The 23,582-nt window shown below is 39.2% G+C and overlaps 2 protein-coding genes across 2 annotated transcripts in view; one reads left to right on the top strand and one right to left on the bottom strand.

The window, feature by feature from the left end:
- LOC145994617 (proton-coupled zinc antiporter SLC30A5-like) overlaps positions 1 to 666 on the top strand; it is a 66,103-nt gene extending 65,437 nt beyond the window's left edge. The window contains exon 14 of the mRNA XM_083130676.1: positions 241 to 666. Coding sequence (XP_082986802.1) covers positions 241 to 405 — 165 coding nt within the window. The 3' untranslated portion in view covers positions 406 to 666. The remainder of the gene's footprint in view (positions 1 to 240) is intronic.
- Positions 667 to 10,250: 9,584 nt separating this feature from the next.
- Positions 10,251 to 23,582, bottom strand: part of LOC145994616 (uncharacterized) — a 124,343-nt gene continuing 111,011 nt past the window's right edge. The window contains exon 6 of the mRNA XM_083130674.1: positions 10,251 to 23,167. Coding sequence (XP_082986800.1) covers positions 11,216 to 23,167 — 11,952 coding nt within the window. The 3' untranslated portion in view covers positions 10,251 to 11,215. The remainder of the gene's footprint in view (positions 23,168 to 23,582) is intronic.

Here is a 23,582-nt window from a genome sequence, read left to right as displayed (position 1 = left end):
AAGCCTTTTTATATTCTGTACCTTTTTTCTTTTCAATTCTAATCCCTTTTTCCCTACCTATTCCGGCAGTTTTTAGTGCCTATCAATCTGGAGATTAAATTGCACATAAATATTGATCTATTCATTGTGAAAATTTGAAGATGTGCCTTATTTTCATATTGTTTATTCACAACTTGAATTTGATTGTATGAAAGAACTGTATATATTTCTTTCTTAGTGTTGTTTTACCTTCATTTTCAGGTTACCATGATCTTCAAAGAAATTGGATTCGGTCAGATTACAGTTCAAGTGGAAAAGGAGGAATTTTTTACTCATCTTTCTGGTCTCAGCTCACAGCTTCAACTGCAAGGATATCATTTTGGGTTAGCTGATAGAGATACAATGATTATGGTTAAGGCAGTGTAAATAAAAAGTGTACAAGCATTCCTAGAAGTGCATTTAAATATACATACATTGTTTGAAAGAAGGCAATTGGTTACTTGCAAATGAAAAGAGATGTTTTCTAGTCATGCCTCGATTTTTTTTATGTAATCAATTTAATTTCAATGTATAAATTTGTGAGATTAGATTTTTTTTGCAAATCATCGTTACTAAAGAATGTGAATTTATAATTAGATGTGAAGTTGACCAATTGTATCCAAAAGAACTATGTAAATTTCATGAAATAAAGTGTTTTTATAAGATATGTTTTTTTTTTTTCCAATTGTGTTGTTAAGAGCATTGTTATGTTATCGAATTCACCTTTATTGAAATAATTATAAAGAAAATAAATAATTCCTTCTGCATGTGTTTCGTTTTTAATTTGCTGCCAATAGGAATAGGAAAAAAGCTATGTGCAACTTGTCAGGAATTATAAACTTTTCATGCTTTTTTCTTGCCTGCTTATTTCTTACTCTGACCTCCTTTTCCCTTTTTATTAATATAATAGAGTTAATCTCTCCTAATTTGAATTGTGTATGTGTGTAAATACACACACATTTATCATTGTTAACCTATATTATTTTTTTTCATCATAGATGGCTTTCACATGATAAACAACATAAGTATACATTTTTGATACAAATAATAATTTTGTGCTACTTTCCAAAAACATACTTTTATTTGCCTATTGATTTCAATGAGTCACCAAAATCTGTATGTGAATAAAAATATATTTTTCACAAGTAGCATAGAATCAGTGGCTTAGCGCAATTCTCTTGGGGCCCCCCTGCAAGTAAATTATTGGGGCCCCCCCTCAGTGGATAAAACAGATATCGAGATGATGCCAGAGTGGAATGGATGCACAATAGTTAGCAAACCCCCCCTCCTCCCCAGTTGTAAAATGAATTAACTTTAACCCTTGCTTCCAATTTTTTGCCATTAACTTAGGCTATATATCAGTTTAGTAGTCTGTGGAAACTAAATCAGGGTGGTGTGAATCTCTGATAAATAACTGGATGAAGAAATTAGAAATATTTTATCTTACTTCAATGTAGTGACAAGGCCAGGATTCTTTTTTTAAAGGAGGGTGGAAGCTTCACACAGCCAACTATTTTGTTCGTGATCCTTTGTATTTTTTGTTCAAAATGTGTTTTTTTTTTTTAAATAAAGATGTAGGTTACATATAATACACATATATTTAAAAAATACTGTTTGGGGAAATTGTTTAAAGGATAGTAAACATTCCTTTTTTGGACTTAGATGTGGATGCACCTTCATCCCAAAAGCCAACCTGTGACTATGCCAGGACAAGATTAAACGTAAGGGCCACTCACATTACGCTTCTAATACTAATAGTGAGTTATATACTCAAGCAAACTTATCATTTCAGTTACAGGGGTTGAACTGGACCTCTAGATTTTCGATGGTGACCTAACATCAAAAGGTCAATTGCAATCTGCTGCAAAGAAATAAAGGCGGACTCAAGTCTTGAGAGATAGAAAATTAAGCAGCGACTGGACTTTCTTCACTGATAATTTGTGACTCCATGAAATGCCGATTGAAGGGATTGGAGCACTTCGAGCACTGTGTATGTTGTATACCCTGCTTGGCGGAATTGGGGCTACTGGACCTACGGGCAAAGGGAAAATTGCCCCTGGGTTCCACATCCTGAGTTTTTGGGCCCCCTTTGAAGTAAAGCGTAATAGGTGTGGACAATGCTCGAAATTTATCTCAGATCTTATTTCCATCTCATACTGAGGCTTGGCCCCCATCCCCCCTTGAAAATATTTGGTAGGATGTTATATTTTAAACATCACGTGATATTACTGGTAATAAAAAAGGTCATGAATTATGAACCCAGGATCGGTCGCGCTGTAGTCACATTGCTGGTCACAGGTGAGATCGGTGCTCACCCTTGCTTATCAGGCATATTTCACCATATTTTAATTTTTCGAAATTTATTTTTTGTACTTGTAATCTGTTTATTATAATCCTTCTTATTCATTACATTTTTGTTTCAAAATGTTTATTTGTTTTCAAACATCGTAGTATGCATCGTCGAAGCCAACAAGTCTCATCGTTAACAAAAAGCACATGCTCCTCTGAGGTAGTTCCATCTGATCTCCAGAAATCTGGTATGATATAAAATCACTGCAACACTTTTCGAATTTTCATTTAACACGACACGAACATATAGGTATGAAAACTCACTAGAAACAGGATAGGCCTATTGACTAAATCATGCACAAATGTAAATAAAAATATATATAACGTAATCGGTTGTGTGTGAGCTCTGCGCTCACTCTGACAACACTATGTCCACAACAATGGTCTCTCTAATAATGCCATTTATGTCATCTCATAAACATGTGATCAGGTTGCTCATGAAACTCTAAAAGTCAGTGAGCACCACAGCCCAATATTTTAAATACTGTTAAAGTGGCACTTCATTAAAATTTGAAGTGAGCGTGGCACTCGCCCACAACCGATCGTAGGTTAAGTTAGTTTGTTTAGGTATTGTGTAACAATAAGGCATCAACCGGTTGAGCAACTGAATCTTTCTACTGGATTCACAACTGTACTACAACTACACCACTACTATTACAAAAACCACGTAGCTATAAAGGTATGAGATGAAAGAAGTTTCCTATCGAATGCCATCTATGAGCAAGTAACTTAATTCTGAATTTCGGAGGAGACCAATAATGTCAAGTTACCCGGGCTCCTCTGCCTGAGACAACACGCCACTGCTTATTATTACATACGACGTCATATGATATGTTACTGAGAACCAACTTTCTGTTTCGTACATCCATTTTTTAAATAAGCAACACTAACTGCTGAATTTCTGGGATTATATAAAATTTCAGGATCACAGAGAGAGAATATAGCGGATTGCGGGGGTTGTGTGTGTGGCTGCTACACCACTGCATAGAATTTACACTTGCATCACAAGTACCTCGATTTTACATATGTCTTCAAGAGACCAAATGTAAAATCCTTGAAAAATTTATATCATTTTGCTCTGCTGCAACCTTGAAGATTGAATGTATAATGGGGGGGAAATGTAAATTCCAGGAACTAAAAATCTGGGTTGCACTCGTATTTATAATATTTGTGCTATGAATATTAATTGGTAGCAGCACTATTGAAATCAGTGCTCATATTTAGATGTTTTCTTATGGCGTGAGTTCTCAGCATTTGTGGAGAGTTGTGGAGTTATTGTAAGATGCTCAGCAGGGCTAGAGACAAAGTGATGGTGATGGAAATTATCATTACATGAACGAGACATAAATGTAATTATCCATATGTGTATGTTTTATACCATATTTACTCTGGTATTATGTGCACTTTTTTCCAAAATTTTTGCCCCCGAAAATTGTAATGCGTATTTTGCACGGAATAATTCGCACAGCAAACATGAAACTGTATAAGGTTATTCCACGATTTTGTGACACTTGCATTGATTTTTCATGTTTATGGAACCCTATCATGTTATATATCGTAAAACTTAAATTCTGCAATTTCTGAATATGGTAACAGTATTCCATTCAAGATGGCAACACTAATGTGCAGTGCTGTTGAAATAGGCTCATCACCAAATTAAAGAATGTTCTGATTTTTATGGTACTTTGGATGAACGAAAAAGAAAATAATAATTAAAATGTATTACTGGCCAAACAATATGACATTTATTGAGAGTGTAAATGCCTTAATGGAAGAAATCTTGTGTTGCTAACTGCTAGTTTTAGGGTCCTGAATGTGCCTCGTATAAATGCGTTAGTCACTGAAAAGCATATTTTGAAGTTTTTTAGGAAAAGTAAAGAAAGAATGAGCAAAACCAAGTATAAAATTTTAAAGGCCATTTTCCATGATTTTTCACTTTGTAATGTAATGTTCTGCGACACCAAGAAAAGCAGTGCTGTTCTGGCGGAATTTGAGCATGCATCTCCTGTCACATGGGATGTGTATCAGTGGTATTTGTTGGGCAAGAAATAGAAAATAACTTCCCGAGGGCTGCAAATCCATAACGTAATTTTGATCTTGCTTTCTACTATTACAGAATAAATAAGGTGGTTAAAGAGTGAAAGCTTTGGGATGCTAAACACAGTGGAGGGAGAGGGGGAGGTTGCATGGGTTCGTGACTTATTGTTTTCGCAGGAGGATAGCAACAGGTGACTCATTGAATAGGTATGGCACAGCTTTACGATCTACATCTAAGAAAGCCATTTCTTGAGCCTGGATTGTACCGCGCATTATGTACGAGATAAATTGTTTGTCACTTTTCCCCATCAAAAACCAGGGTGCGCATTATACAGGCATAAATACGGTATATGTTTCTGGCAAAGTAAAGTTTCTCCCTTTTCTCTCTCTCACTCACTCACACGTAACTCTTGTGAAAAGGAGTTGCATCGAAGACGGAAGGCTGGGAAACAACAATAATCCCTGGTGTATGCACTGTTCATTTTCAACAGCATGAAGGCATGGGTTTCCCCATCTCATCACTTATCCTTAATATCAATTTTGGCTTTACCAAACTATTATTTCAATTTTTATGCTTTCCATCGATTATTTCTAATTCAGTATGCATGAGCAAGAAGTTTCTTATAATATAATGGTGGTTTCAAACACACGTTACAAATAACATTTGAGTAAGTGTAACGATGAAATTGGATCCTCGTATCTCTCCTCTGACCTTCCTACATAAGTATACTATTCACGTTCGAGCTGAACCGGTTCAAGATCTTGAAAATTAACAGAAGTCAGCACACACACATTCAGATATTTTTATTAACAAAAACTGTTACAAACAAATGCATGTTGTTTTCATTTATAAACTTTTACTATTTACACATATATTTTTTATATATTTACACATATTTACATTATTTTATAAGACACTATTAACTTTGTGCAGTTAGAAAATGTTTTGGAGTGACTAATGTAAGGACACCCCTCGTATTGAAGTCCATTTATCTAAGACTCTCTTTGGTAAAACATACATACATTGAGATGTCTTTCTAACAGACTTACTTTCATATCCTTGAAAATAAGCTTTGCTTGGAATATAAATCTCTTATTTCTTTTCAGATGAGATATTTTCAGTTACATATTTTTACAAATCATTTTTGGAGATTCTTTTTGGATTGAATTACCTTTAGGTCATTTTTGGTTTTTCAGAAAATATTACTGTTTAGCTGTCAGTTTCTCTAGCAAATATTAATTTAACTGATGGAACAAGATTAGTTGATTTTGTGTAATTTATATCAGATTCCCTTGGATGTAAATTTAGGTGGAATTATTGGAAAGTTTTAAGCTAAATCTTTTGAAAGCATTATTTAAGTAAATTTAAATTAAAATATTTTTCGAACTGGACATTAATTAACCATTGAAATACAGCTTCTTAACACAGTAGATGTGAAGGGGATGGTTAAATCTTGCATGATAAGCTACTGTATCTCAGAGTTAGTATGAATACCTTTAGATAAATAAAATTTTGCAGCACAAACAAAATCTTTAAAAATATTTTACCTTATATCTGTTAACATAATGAAAATATTGATTAAGAAATAAGGTTCCCACTAGATATAAATTAACCACTGAGAGATATATGTTCTTATCGTGGTATGCGAGAAGGGGAGATGGTACAATCATACATGATAAGTAAATGTATCTCGTGCACAGTTAATATCCATGTAGGAACTATTTCTTGAAGGATTTTATAATATTTTTATAAAGGCTCTTGTAATTTGATAATATGAACTTATGGCTGTTAGTTTATACTTTTGCAATAGGAGTACAAATTAAAAGTACAACTTATAATAATATTGATAATATTGTAAAATAACGTCATGCTAGTAATTGAAATTTTGCATATTTTTTGTTATATGAAAGCAAGAGAATGGTGTAACTTACCAAATAACATTCATGTGCATGGTGCAGTAATTTTGAAATTTCAGGACAGTTGGCTTTTGATTTATTTTGCTCTTGTTTTTTTAGTCTCATGTTTTTTTATATTCTGATTAGACCATTATAATGTTTGTAACGTACAAAGGCACTCCAGCAAACATTGTACTATTTGTAAACTATTCTACTTACATGTCATATATTTTAACCACGAGTTATCACTCCTGTTATTCTTGCCTTAGTTAAATATAATTTAATTTGCAAGTGTTTAAAATTTGTTGTGATGGAGTTAGACACTTAGTACATGATGTATTTTATGTCAAACTCTGCCAGTAGTCGTTGGAGAAAAATCTCATTCCTTAAGAGTGGAAGTTATTTTCCTACACCTAGGTTTCATGCTTGAAATAAATTCTACTTCCCTTACCTATTTTTCAAACTTACACATAAATGTGAAAATTTTCATTACAGATGTAAATTTATCAAAAATACTCTCTTTATAATTTGAAGACAGTTATAAGATCAAAAGTTTAGAAGAAAGAGTTAGAATCTGGCCATGCTCAGAAATATCATAAGAGAGGTCATGATTTTTTTATCAATCTTACATTTTTCCATGTCTTTTCTGCTGCTGTTTAGGGGGTTAAGACACCCCACAAAACCCATTCCTTCTCCCCGTCGGACACCATTAGAAGGAAAATCTAAAACACATGTGATGAGCAATCTTTATACTAACCTGCATGTCATTGGAGATAGTATCTGCAATTACTTGTTATATGTGGAAACAAAATCCAGTAATATTATTTACTGGTCAGTTCCACGCATGTTTTTCTGCTTGCATGTAGATGTATCTACACTGAGCAGACAATAAGATCAAAACTTTGCCTGACCAAAACACTTTTTTACCCAAAGTCGATTGGTGGCAATGCATTGTTGTTACATAACATGAAAGAAACAATTTGTTTTATTTTTCTGTACACCAGCATGTGATGTATAGGTTCTTTTTTCTTCAACGTAAATCAGTTTTTCTGTTATAATAATGAATTGTGTAGAAGTATATGTGTGTGTCTGCTTACTGTACATGTAGGATGCATTTAAATGGAAGGAAATAATAAAATATAATATGTATTTAACATGCTGAAATAAATGTATTTGTGGCTCATATTTTAATAGAGTGGCAACTATAATCCCCGTCGCAGAGGGCAAATATTGAGTCTGGCACCCAACCCCCTGAGTTTGAAATGTCCCAAAAATCGTGGAATTCCTGTCGATTCTATGCTGTGAATGTATGAGGGGCAGTCAAATGAAAACTGAACACCCACCATAAAACACATTCCTTGCAAAGGTTGGCAACACTGTTGTTACATATCGATACTGCCATCTGTAGGGTAGGAGAAATGCATAGTGAAAACGCACAGGTCCACAGTTGCTTCGTCATTGCTCAAGAGGTGAGCGTAGTGAAAAGTGTGTTCGTTCAACATTGGAAATGGAGGCAAGCAAAGAAGAGCAGAGAGGTGTGGTTCGTCTCTTGGTGGCTGAGGGTGCTGGAACACATGAAATTCATCGTCGCATGTCTGCAGTGTCTGGCGAGCACTGCTTGTCCCTCACAAGTGTGCACGAGTGGCAGAAGAGATTCCGCGAAGGACGCACATCACTGCAAGACGATCTGCGCCCGGGACAGGCCCATCAAGCCATTATGCCTGATGTGATTGCGAGGATCAATGGTCTGATCTGGGAAGACCGACGAATCACAGAGGAATAAATTTGTGTTCAGGTTGGCATTAGTCATGGCTCTGTGCATGCCATTATGAAAGATCACCTGCAGTTCTGAAAAATTTGCATGCAGTGGGTTCCACATCAACTGACAGAGGGACAAAAGATTGACAGAATGAGTACATGTCTGAGTCTTTTGCAGTAGTACCACGAGGAAGAGTGCATTTCTGTTACGTATCGTCACAGGGGACGAAACGTGGTGCCACCATTTTGAGCCCAAGAGTAAACAGGAAAGCCAACAATGGAAACACGTCGATTCTCCCTCGACAAAGAAATCCAAAGCTGCCCATACGATTTCCGGTAAGGTCATGATGAGCTTCTTCATCGACTGCAAGGGCCCTCTGCTTGTCGACTTCCTAGAGCATGGAGCCACAATCAATGCACAGTGCTATGCAGACACGTTGCAGAAACTGCGATGCGCCATAAAGTCAAAATGCCCTGGAATGCTGTCGGATGGAATCATCCTTTTGCATGATAACGCCCGTCCCCATACTGCCAATCTGGTGAGGGATAAGCTTCAGACATTTGGCTGGGAAACACTTGAACATCCTCCATACAGCCCCGATCTTTCCTCTTGTGACTTCCACATTTTTGATGACCTGAAGAAAGACATTCATGGACGTCGGTTTCATTCGTACGAGGAAGTGCAACAATGGGTGAGGTTGTGGATCCGTCAGCGACCTACCTCTTTCTACAAGACTGGAATTGATCGTTTCCTCTCCCATTGGGATAAAAGTCTTAACATTTGTGGCAATTACTTTTGAATAAAACAAACTCCATTGTCACTTTGTAGCGGGTGTTTGGTTTTCATTTGACTGCCCCTCATACATTTGGAATACCCCTAGTACTATACTGCCATCTTGTAAGGAGAGCGTATATCAGTGTCGGAGAAAATGGCTGCCTTACCAACCGAATGTAGTTGGTGTGTCCTGGAATATGCACGAAGTAACAGTGTTGTTCCGGTTCAAAGAGCATTCAGACGACAATTAGGACATCATGTGTCAATACATGTCCCATGTTGTCAATACAAAGGTGGTACGACAAAAAAATTCATAACAAAGGATGCACCTGTTATCAAGGAAAAGGGTGCACATGGAGACCAAATGTTACTGAAGAAATGGTCGGCAGAGTGTGTGAATGTTCTGTTTTGACCCCAAGGAAATCTGTGTGGAGAGCCAGTCAAGAATTGCAGATACCGACATTCACAAAGTGTGGACAATTCTACGTGAACAAGTGTAGTTGTACCCGTACAAATTGCAACTGGTTCAAGAACTCCAGCCTGATGATCCACCCAAGCGGCTGAAGTTTTGTGAGAACTTCTTGGCCATGATGGAAATGGATGAGGGTTTGTTGGAATAGATCATTTTTAGTGATGAAACGACACACATTAAACTGTGTCTGAAACTTCAAATATTCCTCTTTCAAATGGTGCTAATATCATGTATTTTTGTTCATTATTGGTGAAAATATAGTTTTACAAAATCGACCAATAATTTTTGAACCAGGCATACATATTGTTTATGGATGACCCAGTCCAGACATGCTTATTTCTGCAAACATATTATATTACACATATGCAATATAATTTTGCATAATTACTGCTTAATATTTTGTCCTTTCTTTTCCATTTCATCATCACTTGCATACATCACAAATACATAGTATTTTGGTGTCAAATCTACATGTTGTTTTAACCCCTTTTGTTTCTAATACTCTGTTTCTTATGTATGTTCCTACTTAGTACATGTAAATAAATGTAATTTTTAAAAATTATCATCTTTTTCAATTTTTTTAAAATTGCATGCAGAAAAGAATTATGTTTTTAATGTACAAACAAATTGATAAATTTGCAATCCCAACTGTTCATCATATTCACTTGGCAAGTGATGTTTCTATTTGTGTTGTTTTTTTTTTAAAATGCAATTGAAATTAGATTTTCTTTGTTTTACTAGCCACATTCCAGGTTATGCAAAAGCCTAGTGGAAACAATTTTTTTCTTACTTCTCTTGTAACTTGGAATTATATACATAAAATATGCCAATAGTCCTCATTGTGAATGTGCGAGAAACATAGCGTGTGGTGAAATAAATAAGCATACAGTGCAAATATATATTTTTTTTCATTGTGGTGCATTAAATGAAAGAAAATGCATAAACTGGTTTAGATTAATTATATTTCATATCTTATTTATTGCTTCAGCTCACATAAAAAAGCAGCTCATTTTTATTTTCTCACAGTGAATAATACATCAAGGCACTAGAGCAGTAATGTGGCAAAAAGCATCCAACAAAATAAAAATAAATTTGATACAAAAAACCAACTTAAAATCCATAACAAAAAATGTATAGATTTTTTTGAGTAACACAATGTGCAATTATGTGTATTACAAATGCAATAACCATTAAAATGGCAATAAACTCAGTTATGTATTTAAAGAGTTTAGCATTTCCTTAACTAGAAACCTGTTGATATATATAAAAAAGAAACTATAAAAACAATGAGCTCCGATCCTTTTGTTATACATGACTGCAGCTAAACAATTAATATTTTATGCTAAATATATATCAGGAACTTTGTTATAAAATCTCAGCACTATACTGTAACATTTTAATAATAACAATGTCATTAAAATTTTCTGTTTCTAAAAGCAACAATATTATGAAACATTTCTCTGTTCATAACAATCTAATATAACCTCTACATTTAAAATAGGCATCTAACTTAAAGGCAGCTCAATAGAGCTATATTGGTTTATATTGAAGGGGACGGTATGGTTTATCTATCACAGATTTTATAGATTGTGTGAATTTCAGGGAACAATTTTGTATAATTGTTCATTGTAAGTGAATGCTGTTATATATACTTTTTGTTATAATAAAAACGTTTTCACAAGACTATTGTTCAGTCTGATACAAATACATTCTCTTCTCACCAGTTACTCTGCATTGGAAATTTTGTATAAAATTATAACTTGTCTTTTGTTTTCTTACAAATATTGCTTAATAATTTGTGTGGGAATTGGCTGTTTCAATGTCTGCAGGAAATTATTATTTTTCTGCTTGATATCCTTTTCGATATCACTGACAGTAACTGGTGAACATTGTTGTACCTTCGTCAAAGTTCAATTAGACACTACTGGCATGTAGAACTTGTGTGCTTTAGTGTCTCTGGTGTGTTTGTATGGTGTTTTACCAGTCTCAAGAAGAGTGGCAGGACAAGGGCCAGTGTTTCTTGGGACAAATTCTTTCTTGTAGGACGAAGCACCTTCAAACATTGACACATTGTCACCTAACCTTATATGGGATGAATGACCACGGCGCACTGGTTGTACTCGTTCTATCACATGAAAGTTACCATATGTTTTGGCTTCACTTTGTCCATAGAAATGACCATTACCAACAGAGAGATTGTCATGATGCACAACCTTTTGTGAACGACCTTGCTGTTGATGTGATGAGGAAGACAGCTTCTGAGAAGATGACACTCTGTATTCGGATTGCACATCTCGAGCTTGGCCATAGCTGTGACTGCTGAATGCTTCAGCGGAGCTGCCTCCTTGCCTGTGCATTGATGATAATGACTTCCTGTTTTGTTGCTGAGCGCTGGTACTGTACATACCTGACTCTGACAGGTTGGCGATGCTCTTTCTCTGTATAGATGCTGCGGTGGAAGAAGTGTGGAGGGCTTCTGTGGATGTGGACATGCTCTTACGATGTAGGACTGCATTGTTGATATCTTCAGATGATGTCATGGTGCTTTTCCTATGGTGGGTTGCTGATTTCGCAGCAGACTCGCTTTGTGCAGCATTACTGAGAGTTTTTGAAAATTCGGATGATACCATGTGGTGGTTCTCGGCATTTGATTGTGAAGTTCCAGCAACAGATGATTCTTGCCTCAACTGTGAAGCCTTCTGATTGGATTCACTAACTTCAGATGTTATCTTCTGAGTGGATGTATGCGACTCTGAAGATTGTTGTTGGGTATTTGAACTGGCTGCCTTATGTTCCTGTCCTTTGGTAAACTTTGTAACTTCTTTGGTAATTGTCACAATGCTACCATCTGCAAGGCGTTTAGTTTCCGTTGTTGTGACTTTTGACCTGTCATTGATGTTATCTGTCTTGGACTTGTTACTAACTTGTTCTCTGCTTTGTTGAGATTTACCAGATCTGGTGGTATTGTAGTGGGACTTGCTTGTTGTTGTCATGGAAACATTATCCTCTCCAAGAGATATGTGAGATTCAACATGTCTTCTTTTGTTGAAAGTTTGATTTGACTGAAGTGCTGTATTTTGCTTTTTAAATGTATCATTACTTGTTGTTGAAAGGTTCATAGTACCAGAACCAATTTTTAAATTACTTTCATGTTTTCTTACTTCTGCACGTTCACCTTTTACTGCTGTAAACTGAGATTTCTGTGATGAAACACCATCAAAAGAACCTCCAATTTTGAGGTTGTCTTTTGGCTTTTGAACAACAGCTCTTTCACCTACACCTGGCTTAAAATCTTCTTTTGTGTGGGGAACACCATTAAAGGAACCTTCTACTTTCAAATTATCAGGATGTTTCTTAGCAGTTGGTCTCTCACCTTTTCCAGGTTTGTAGTCATCTCTAGATTTGGGACTTCCTTCAAACTTGCCTTCAACTTTAAGATTATCAGGGTGCTTCTTTGGTGCAAATCTTTCTCCCTTCCCAGCCTTAAAATCATCTCTGGACCGTTTACCTTCAAAAGTGCCTTCAACTTTCAAATTGTCTTCGTATTTCTTTACTTGTGTTCTCTCACCTCTGACAGCAACAAATTCATCTCGTGAACGTGATGAAGTGAATTCTCCTTCGATTTTTAAGTTATCATTATGCTTCACAATTTCTGCTCTTTCACCTCTCACTGCTGTGTAATCATTCCTTGTTTTTAAGTTTTCAAATGAGCCTTCAAGTTTCAAATTGTCTTTGTGTTTTACAATTTGAGCTCGTTCACCCTTTTGGATGACAACTTCATTTCTAGAATTTGTGTCCTCAAATGCTCCCTCTAACTTCAGGTTGTCCTCATATTTCTTAACCTCTGCTCTTTCACCTTTGACAGTAACATAATCATCTCTAGATCTTCTTGTCTCAAAAGTACCCTCTACTTTCAAATTATCTGTATGTTTTATAATATCAGCTCGCTCACCACGAACAGCCACAAAATCATCACGTGATCTGCGGATTTCCATGTTTCCTTCAACTGTTAAATTGTCCTTATGTTTTTTCACTGGAGCCCTTTCCCCTTTGACTGGCTTAAAGTTATCATGGGAATGAGGACTGCCTGTAAAATCACCTTCAACTTTAAGATTGTCTTTATGCTTTATTACTTCTGCTCTCTCTCCCCTTACTGCTGTATAGTCATTGCGAGATCTATTGTCAATAAATGTACCTTCAACTTTCAGATTATCCTCATGCTTCGTAATTTCAGCTCGTTCTCCTCTGACAACTTTGTAATCATCTCTAGAACGTCTACTTTCAAACGTTCCTTCCACTTTAAGATTGTCATGATATTTTTTCACTTCGGCTCTTTCTCCTTTCACAACTCTATAATCATCTCGAGAACGGTGTCCTACAAAATCTCCCTCAGATTTCAAATTATCAGGATGTTTCTTTACTACAGGCCTCTCAGCAGGTACAAACTCTCCTTTGGGTCTATGAACGAAATCACCCTCAATTTTCAAGTTATCTGGATGTCGAATTGGCTTTGATCTCTCTCCTCTCCCAGGTTGGAAGTCATCTCTAGATCGACGACCAACAAAATCTCCCTCAGGCTTTAGGTTATCTGGGTGTTTCTTTATTGATGGTCTCTCCGCAGGCACAAAGTCATTCTTTGGTCTATCAATGAAGTCACCTTCTATTTTTAAGTTATCTGGATGTCTTATTTGCTTAGGTCTTTCACCACTACTGGGAAGGAAATCATCCCTGGGACGATGGTCAACAAAATCTCCCTCAGGTTTTAAGTTATCTGGATGTTTCGTGACCCCACGTCTCTCAGCAGGAATGAATTCATGTTTTGGCCTATCAGCAAAGTCACCTTCAATTTTCAAGTTATCTGGATGTCTTATTTGCTTAGGTCTTTCACCACTACTGGGAAGGAAATCATCCCTGGGACGATGGTCAACAAAATCTCCCTCAGGTTTTAAGTTATCTGGATGTTTCGTGACCCCACGTCTCTCAGCAGGAATGAATTCATGTTTTGGCCTATCAGCAAAGTCACCTTCAATTTTCAAGTTATCTGGATGTCTAACTGGTTGAGCTCTCTCCCCCTTTCCAGGTAGAAAATCATCCCTGGGTCGATGGTCAACAAAATCTCCCTCAGGTTTTAAGTTATCTGGATGTTTCGTGACCCCACGTCTCTCAGCAGGAATGAATTCATGTTTTGGCCTATCAGCAAAGTCACCTTCAATTTTCAAGTTATCTGGATGTCTAACTGGTTGAGCTCTCTCCCCCTTTCCAGGTAGAAAATCATCCCTGGGTCGATGGTCAACAAAATCTCCCTCAGGTTTTAAGTTATCTGGATGTTTCGTGACCCCACGTCTCTCAGCAGGAATGAATTCATGTTTTGGCCTATCAGCAAAGTCACCTTCAATTTTCAAGTTATCTGGATGTCTAACTGGTTGAGCTCTCTCCCCCTTTCCAGGTAGAAAATCATCCCTGGGTCGATGGTCAACAAAATCTCCCTCAGGTTTTAAGTTATCTGGATGTTTCGTGACCACTCGTCTCTCAGCAGGAATGAATTCATGTTTTGGCCTATCAGCAAAGTCACCTTCAATTTTCAGGTTATCTGGTTGTCTAACTGGTTGAGCTCTCTCCCCCTTTCCAGGTAGAAAATCATCCCTGGGACGATGGTCAACAAAATCTCCCTCAGGTTTTAAATTGTCTGGACGTTTTGTGCCCGCTCGTCTCTCAGCAGGAATAAACTCATGTTTTGGCCTATCAGCAAAGTCACCTTCAATTTTCAGGTTATCTGGATGCCTTATCAGTTGTGGCCTTTCTCCTTGTAAAGGTTGGAAATCATTTCTAGAGTAGTGGTCTACAAACTCTCCTTCAGGTTTCAAATTGTCAAGATGTTTCTTCATGACAGGCCGTTCTGCAGGCACAAACTCTCCCTTAGGTCGATCCACAAAATCGCCTTCAATCTTCAAGTTATCAGGATGTTTGACAGCTTGTGGTCGTTCCCCTTGTTTTGGGAGGAAATCGTCGCGAGTTCGGGGTCCACCAAATTCCCCTTCTGGTCGTAAGTTGTCTGGATGTTTCTTTATTTCCGGTTTCTCGCCTCTCACAGGTTTGTAGTCGTCTCGTGACCTATGGTCTATGAATTCTCCTTCAACCCGTAGGTTGTCTTCGTGCTTTGTCACTTCGACCCTTTCCCCTCTGACTACAGTGAAATCGTCACGTGATCTTCGTGTTTCGAATTCTCCTTCCATTCTTAAGTTGTCCATGTACTTCTTTACTTGTACCCTCTCGCCCTGAAGCACCTGGAAATCGTCCCGTGAACGATGGTCGATAAACTCTCCCTCGATCTTCAAATTGTCGGCATGCTTCTTGATCAGAGCTCGTTCTCCTCGAACACCTTGGTAATCATCTCTTGGTCGCATTCCACTGAAATCTCCTTCAGGCCTCAGATTATCTGGATGTTTCTTCATGACAGGTCTCTCGGCGGGAACAAATTCTCCTTTGGGTCGATTGTCGATAAAATCGCCTTCCACTTTCAGGTTATCTGGATGCCGTACTGCTTGCGGTTTATCAGCTCTTTTAGGCAAGAAATCGTCTCGACTTCTCGGTCCTCCAAAATCGCCTTCTGGTTTTAAGTTGTCTGGGTGTTTCTTGACCACAGGCCTCTCAGCAGGAATGAATTCATCTCTTGGCCTATCAGCAAAGTCACCTTCAATTTTCAGGTTATCTGGATGTCTAACTGGTTGAGCTCTCTCCCCCTTTCCAGGTAGAAAATCATCCCTGGGACGATGATCAACAAAATCTCCCTCGGGTTTTAAGTTATCTGGATGTTTCGTGACCACTCGTCTCTCAGCAGGAATGAATTTATCTTTTGGCCTATCAGCAAATTCACCTTCAATTTTCAGGTTATCTGGATGTCTAACTGGTTGAGCTCTCTCCCCCTTTCCAGGTAGAAAATCATCCCTGGGACGATGGTCAACAAAATCTCCCTCAGGTTTTAAATTGTCTGGACGTTTTGTGCCCGCTCTTCTCTCAGCAGGAATGAATTCATGTTTTGGCCTATCAGCAAAGTCACCTTCAATTTTCAAGTTATCTGGATGTCTAACTGGTTGAGCTCTCTCCCCCTTTCCAGGTAGAAAATCATCCCTGGGTCGATGGTCAACAAAATCTCCCTCAGGTTTTAAGTTATCTGGATGTTTCGTGACCCCACGTCTCTCAGCAGGAATGAATTCATGTTTTGGCCTATCAGCAAAGTCACCTTCAATTTTCAAGTTATCTGGATGTCTAACTGGTTGAGCTCTCTCCCCCTTTCCAGGTAGAAAATCATCCCTGGGTCGATGGTCAACAAAATCTCCCTCAGGTTTTAAGTTATCTGGATGTTTCGTGACCACTCGTCTCTCAGCAGGAATGAATTCATGTTTTGGCCTATCAGCAAAGTCACCTTCAATTTTCAGGTTATCTGGTTGTCTAACTGGTTGAGCTCTCTCCCCCTTTCCAGGTAGAAAATCATCCCTGGGACGATGGTCAACAAAATCTCCCTCAGGTTTTAAATTGTCTGGACGTTTTGTGCCCGCTCGTCTCTCAGCAGGAATAAACTCATGTTTTGGCCTATCAGCAAAGTCACCTTCAATTTTCAGGTTATCTGGATGCCTTATCAGTTGTGGCCTTTCTCCTTGTAAAGGTTGGAAATCATTTCTAGAGTAGTGGTCTACAAACTCTCCTTCAGGTTTCAAATTGTCAAGATGTTTCTTCATGACAGGCCGTTCTGCAGGCACAAACTCTCCCTTAGGTCGATCCACAAAATCGCCTTCAATCTTCAAGTTATCAGGATGTTTGACAGCTTGTGGTCGTTCCCCTTGTTTTGGGAGGAAATCGTCGCGAGTTCGGGGTCCACCAAATTCCCCTTCTGGTCGTAAGTTGTCTGGATGTTTCTTTATTTCCGGTTTCTCGCCTCTCACAGGTTTGTAGTCGTCTCGTGACCTATGGTCTATGAATTCTCCTTCAACCCGTAGGTTGTCTTCGTGCTTTGTCACTTCGACCCTTTCCCCTCTGACTACAGTGAAATCGTCACGTGATCTTCGTGTTTCGAATTCTCCTTCCATTCTTAAGTTGTCCATGTACTTCTTTACTTGTACCCTCTCGCCCTGAAGCACCTGGAAATCGTCCCGTGAACGATGGTCGATAAACTCTCCCTCGATCTTCAAATTGTCGGCATGCTTCTTGATCAGAGCTCGTTCTCCTCGAACACCTTGGTAATCATCTCTTGGTCGCATTCCACTGAAATCTCCTTCAGGCCTCAGATTATCTGGATGTTTCTTCATGACAGGTCTCTCGGCGGGAACAAATTCTCCTTTGGGTCGATTGTCGATAAAATCGCCTTCCACTTTCAGGTTATCTGGATGCCGTACTGCTTGCGGTTTATCAGCTCTTTTAGGCAAGAAATCGTCTCGACTTCTCGGTCCTCCAAAATCGCCTTCTGGTTTTAAGTTGTCTGGGTGTTTCTTGACCACAGGCCTCTCAGCAGGAATGAATTCATCTCTTGGCCTATCAGCAAAGTCACCTTCAATTTTCAGGTTATCTGGATGTCTAACTGGTCGAGCTCTCTCCCCCTTTCCAGGTAGAAAATCATCCCTGGGACGATGATCAACAAAATCTCCCTCGGGTTTTAAGTTATCTGGATGTTTCGTGACCACTCGTCTCTCAGCAGGAATGAATTTATCTTTTGGCCTATCAGCAAATTCACCTTCAATTTTCAGGTTATCTGGATGTCTAACTGGTTGAGCTCTCTCCCCCTTTCCAGGTAGAAAATCATCCCTGGGACGATGGTCAACAAAATCTCCCTCAGGTTTTAAATTGTCTGGACGTTTTGTGCCCGCTCTTCTCTCAGCAGGAATGAATTCATGTTTTGGCCTATCAGCAAAGTCACCTTCAATTTTCAAGTTATCTGGATGTCTAACTGGTTGAGCTCTCTCCCCCTTTCCAGGTAGAAAATCATCCCTGGGTCGATGGTCAACAAAATCTCCCTCAGGTTTTAAGTTATCTGGATGTTTCGTGACCCCACGTCTCTCAGCAGGAATGAATTCATGTTTTGGCCTATCAGCAAAGTCACCTTCAATTTTCAAGTTATCTGGATGTCTAACTGGTTGAGCTCTCTCCCCCTTTCCAGGTAGAAAATCATCCCTGGGTCGATGGTCAACAAAATCTCCCTCAGGTTTTAAGTTATCTGGATGTTTCGTGACCACTCGTCTCTCAGCAGGAATGAATTCATGTTTTGGCCTATCAGCAAAGTCACCTTCAATTTTCAGGTTATCTGGTTGTCTAACTGGTTGAGCTCTCTCCCCCTTTCCAGGTAGAAAATCATCCCTGGGACGATGGTCAACAAAATCTCCCTCAGGTTTTAAATTGTCTGGACGTTTTGTGCCCGCTCGTCTCTCAGCAGGAATAAACTCATGTTTTGGCCTATCAGCAAAGTCACCTTCAATTTTCAGGTTATCTGGATGCCTTATCAGTTGTGGCCTTTCTCCTTGTAAAGGTTGGAAATCATTTCTAGAGTAGTGGTCTACAAACTCTCCTTCAGGTTTCAAATTGTCAAGATGTTTCTTCATGACAGGCCGTTCTGCAGGCACAAACTCTCCCTTAGGTCGATCCACAAAATCGCCTTCAATCTTCAAGTTATCAGGATGTTTGACAGCTTGTGGTCGTTCCCCTTGTTTTGGGAGGAAATCGTCGCGAGTTCGGGGTCCACCAAATTCCCCTTCTGGTCGTAAGTTGTCTGGATGTTTCTTTATTTCCGGTTTCTCGCCTCTCACAGGTTTGTAGTCGTCTCGTGACCTATGGTCTATGAATTCTCCTTCAACCCGTAGGTTGTCTTCGTGCTTTGTCACTTCGACCCTTTCCCCTCTGACTACAGTGAAATCGTCACGTGATCTTCGTGTTTCGAATTCTCCTTCCATTCTTAAGTTGTCCATGTACTTCTTTACTTGTACCCTCTCGCCCTGAAGCACCTGGAAATCGTCCCGTGAACGATGGTCGATAAACTCTCCCTCGATCTTCAAATTGTCGGCATGCTTCTTGATCAGAGCTCGTTCTCCTCGAACACCTTGGTAATCATCTCTTGGTCGCATTCCACTAAAATCTCCTTCAGGCCTCAGATTATCTGGATGTTTCTTCATGACAGGTCTCTCGGCGGGAACAAATTCTCCTTTGGGTCGATTGTCGATAAAATCGCCTTCCACTTTCAGGTTATCTGGATGCCGTACTGCTTGCGGTTTATCAGCTCTTTTAGGCAAGAAATCGTCTCGACTTCTCGGTCCTCCAAAATCGCCTTCTGGTTTTAAGTTGTCTGGGTGTTTCTTGACCACAGGCCTCTCAGCAGGAATGAATTCATCTCTTGGCCTATCAGCAAAGTCACCTTCAATTTTCAGGTTATCTGGATGTCTAACTGGTTGAGCTCTCTCCCCCTTTCCAGGTAGAAAATCATCCCTGGGACGATGGTCAACAAAATCTCCCTCGGGTTTTAAGTTATCTGGATGTTTCGTGACCACTCGTCTCTCAGCAGGAATGAATTTATCTTTTGGCCTATCAGCAAATTCACCTTCAATTTTCAGGTTATCTGGATGTCTAACTGGTTGAGCTCTCTCCCCCTTTCCAGGTAGAAAATCATCCCTGGGACGATGGTCAACAAAATCTCCCTCAGGTTTTAAATTGTCTGGACGTTTTGTGCCCGCTCGTCTCTCAGCAGGAATGAATTCATGTTTTGGCCTATCAGCAAAGTCACCTTCAATTTTCAAGTTATCTAGATGTCTAACTGGTTGAGCTCTCTCCCCCTTTCCAGGTAGAAAATCATCCCTGGGACGATGGTCAACAAAATCTCCCTCGGGTTTTAAGTTATCTGGATGTTTCGTGACCACTCGTCTCTCAGCAGGAATGAATTTATCCTTTGGCCTATCAGCAAAGTCACCTTCAATTTTCAGGTTATCTGGATGTCTAACTGGTTGAGCTCTCTCCCCCTTTCCAGGTAGAAAATCATTCCTGGGACGATGGTCAACAAAATCTCCCTCGGGTTTTAAGTTATCTGGATGTTTCGTGACCACTCGTCTCTCAGCAGGAATGAATTTATCCTTTGGCCTATCAGCAAAGTCACCTTCAATTTTCAGGTTATCTGGATGTCTAACTGGTTGAGCTCTCTCCCCCTTTCCAGGTAGAAAATCATCCCTGGGACGATGGTCAACAAAATCTCCCTCAGGTTTTAAGTTATCTGGATGTTTCGTCACCCCACGTCTCTCAGCAGGAATGAATTCATGCTTTGGCGTGTCAGCAAACTCACCTTCAATTTTCAGATTATCTGGATGTCTAACTGGTTGAGCTCTCTCCCCCTTTCCAGGTAGAAAATCATCCCTGGGACGATGGTCAACAAAATCTCCCTCGGGTTTTAAGTTATCTGGATGTTTCGTGACCACTCGTCTCTCAGCAGGAATGAATTTATCCTTTGGCCTATCAGCAAATTCACCTTCAATTTTCAGGTTATCTGGATGTCTAACTGGTTGAGCTCTCTCCCCCTTTCCAGGTAGAAAATCATCCCTGGGACGATGGTCCACAAAATCTCCCTCAGGTTTTAAGTTATCTGGATGTTTCGTCACCCCACGTCTCTCAGCAGGAATGAATTCATGCTTTGGCGTGTCAGCAAACTCACCTTCAATTTTCAGATTATCTGGATGTCTAACTGGTTGAGCTCTCTCCCCCTTTCCAGGTAGAAAATCATCCCTGGGACGATGGTCAACAAAATCTCCCTCAGGTTTTAAGTTATCTGGACGTTTTGTGCCCGCTCGTCTCTCAGCAGGAATAAATTCATGTTTTGGCCTATCCGCAAAGTCACCTTCAATTTTCAGGTTATCTGCATGTCTAACTGGTTGAGCTCTCTCCCCCTTTCCAGGTTGAAAATCATCCCTGGGACGATGGTCAACAAAATCTCCCTCAGGTTTTAAGTTGTCTGGATGTTTCGTGACCACTCGTCTCTCAGCAGGAATGAATTTATCTTTTGGCCTATCAGTAAAGTCACCCTCAATTTTCAAGTTATCTGGTTGTCTAACTGGTTGAGCTCTCTCCCCTTTTCCAGGTAGAAAATCATCCCTGGGACGATGGTCAACAAAATCTCCCTCAGGTTTTAAGTTATCTGGACGTTTCGTGGCCGCTCGTCTCTCAGCAGGAATGAATTCATGCTTTGGCCTATCAGCAAAGTCACCTTCAATTTTCAGGTTATCTGGATGTCTAACTGGTTGAGCTCTCTCCCCCTTTCCAGGTAGAAAATCATCCCTGGGACGATGGTCAACAAAATCTCCCTCAGGTTTTAAGTTATCGGGATGTCTCGTGACCACTCGTCTCTCCGCCGGTACGAATTTATCTCTTGGTCTTTCGATGAAGTCACCTTCTATCTTCAAGTTATCGGGTTGTTTGATTGCCTGTGGTCGTTCTCCTCTAGTTGCTTGAAAATCATCTCGTGATCTAGGACCTCCAAAGCTTCCTTCTGGTTTCAAGTTGTCCGTATATTTCTTCGCTCTTGGCCTTTCTCCTTTTTGAGGAAGGTAATCGTTTTTCGGCGTGTAGTCTATAAAGTCCCCTTCCATCGTTAAGTTGTCTGCTTGTCTAATAGGTTGTGCTCTTTCACCTTTTAATGGTTTAAAATCATCTCGCGTCCTTGCTCCTCCAAAGTCCCCTAACACCTTCAGATTGTCATTGTATTTTATCGGTAGTGGTCTCTCTCCTCGAACTGGGCTATAGTCATTTCTTGAATGTATGTCTATAAATTCACCTTCCATTTTTAAATTATCTGGGTGCTTTCTTATATCTGCTCTTTCACCTTTTACAGGCCCGTAGTCATCACGTGGTCTCATACCTTCAAATTCGCCTTCAGGTTTCAAATTATCAGTATACTTTGTAGGTTTGGGTCTTTCTCCTCTGACTGGTTTGTAATCGTCCTGTGATCTTGGAGATCCTTCAAACTTTCCTCCTACTTGCAAATTGTCTGTATGCCTTTTCACAAGGACTTTCTCGCCCTGAACACCTTTGTAATCATCACGAGACCGTATAGTCTCAAAACTTCCCTCTACTCTGAGATTATCATGATGTTTCACAGCTTCTGATCGTGTTGTTTTTACTGTTTGAAAATCTTCTTTCTGTCTGGATACTCCAGTGAACTCACCTTCAACTTTCAAGTTATCTTTCAGTTGCTTTCCATGTACTCGTTCAGTTCTGACCCCTTTAAAGTCTTCTTTAGTCTTGGATATGCCATGAAATTCTCCTTCTACTTTGAGATTATCTATAAGTTTCTTCTGCATTTGTCTCTCACCTTGGATTGCTTTGAACACTTCATTTGATGTCGTGATATCTTCAAAAGTTCCACCTGTTTGCAAGTTATCCTGATATCGCTTGATCTCGCTCTTTGCCATGGGATGCTGCTTAAAGACTTCGGAATTGGTGGTCTGGAAAAAGATTTCACCGTCCTGCTTTGTCCACGTCCTTCTTCTTTGCACAGTTGCTCTTTCACCTACCTTCTCTGTGAACTCGCTTTTGGATGATGAATCGAATATCATCTCTCCCTCTGTTCTCAGGTTATCTTCGTACTTTCTCACCTCTGCTTTTGACAGTTTGTGTACTTGAAATGCTTCTTTCGTGCTTGTGGTTCCCTGAAATTCTCCAGTGGTAGTCAGGTTATCCCTTCGCTTTACGGCCTCAGGTCGCACAGCCCACCTTTCTGGGTAGTCGTCTCGGTTTTGGGTTGAAGACACAAAATTTCCCTCCATGCGAAGATTGTCAGGGTGTTTCTTGATGAGCGCTCTCTCTGGGCTGACCGGTTTGAAATCTTCTTTAAGACGGGAGGTTCCCTGAAATTATACATGGCAGTTTAAATATTCTGAACGTATTGCAGTTTAATGTAGCAGATATTATTTGTTACTATATTTACGTACATACAGTGAGTTTATTTTTGTTTCTGTCGAAAAAGTACAACTCTTTGTGATTTGAAGTCGCTTCTAATATGCTTGGCTTTTCATATATACTGTATCTCAACCACATGTAAGGACGTATTTGGGTGGATCCGAACCCGTCCTGCCGAAAGACTTACCTGGTTCTAAAATTAAATAATGAAAATATCCTTGTGTAGCATTTGCTGTGTAATGGAGGGTTAATTACGCCAAACTTATGAGATATCAAGTCAAGGATTACATTGGAATCATGCTGCTTTTAATGTCAGTACTAAAGAAGATTTATGCATACTACTGTTTATAAATATAACCATAA

This window comes from Lepisma saccharinum, chromosome 11 (assembly GCF_977018435.1).
Source record: "Lepisma saccharinum chromosome 11, izLepSacc3.1, whole genome shotgun sequence".
In the NCBI taxonomy this organism is placed as follows: domain Eukaryota; kingdom Metazoa; phylum Arthropoda; class Insecta; order Zygentoma; family Lepismatidae; genus Lepisma; species Lepisma saccharinum.
The sequence above is the reverse complement of the archived record's forward strand: the minus strand, read 5'-3'. Positions and strand labels throughout refer to the sequence as shown.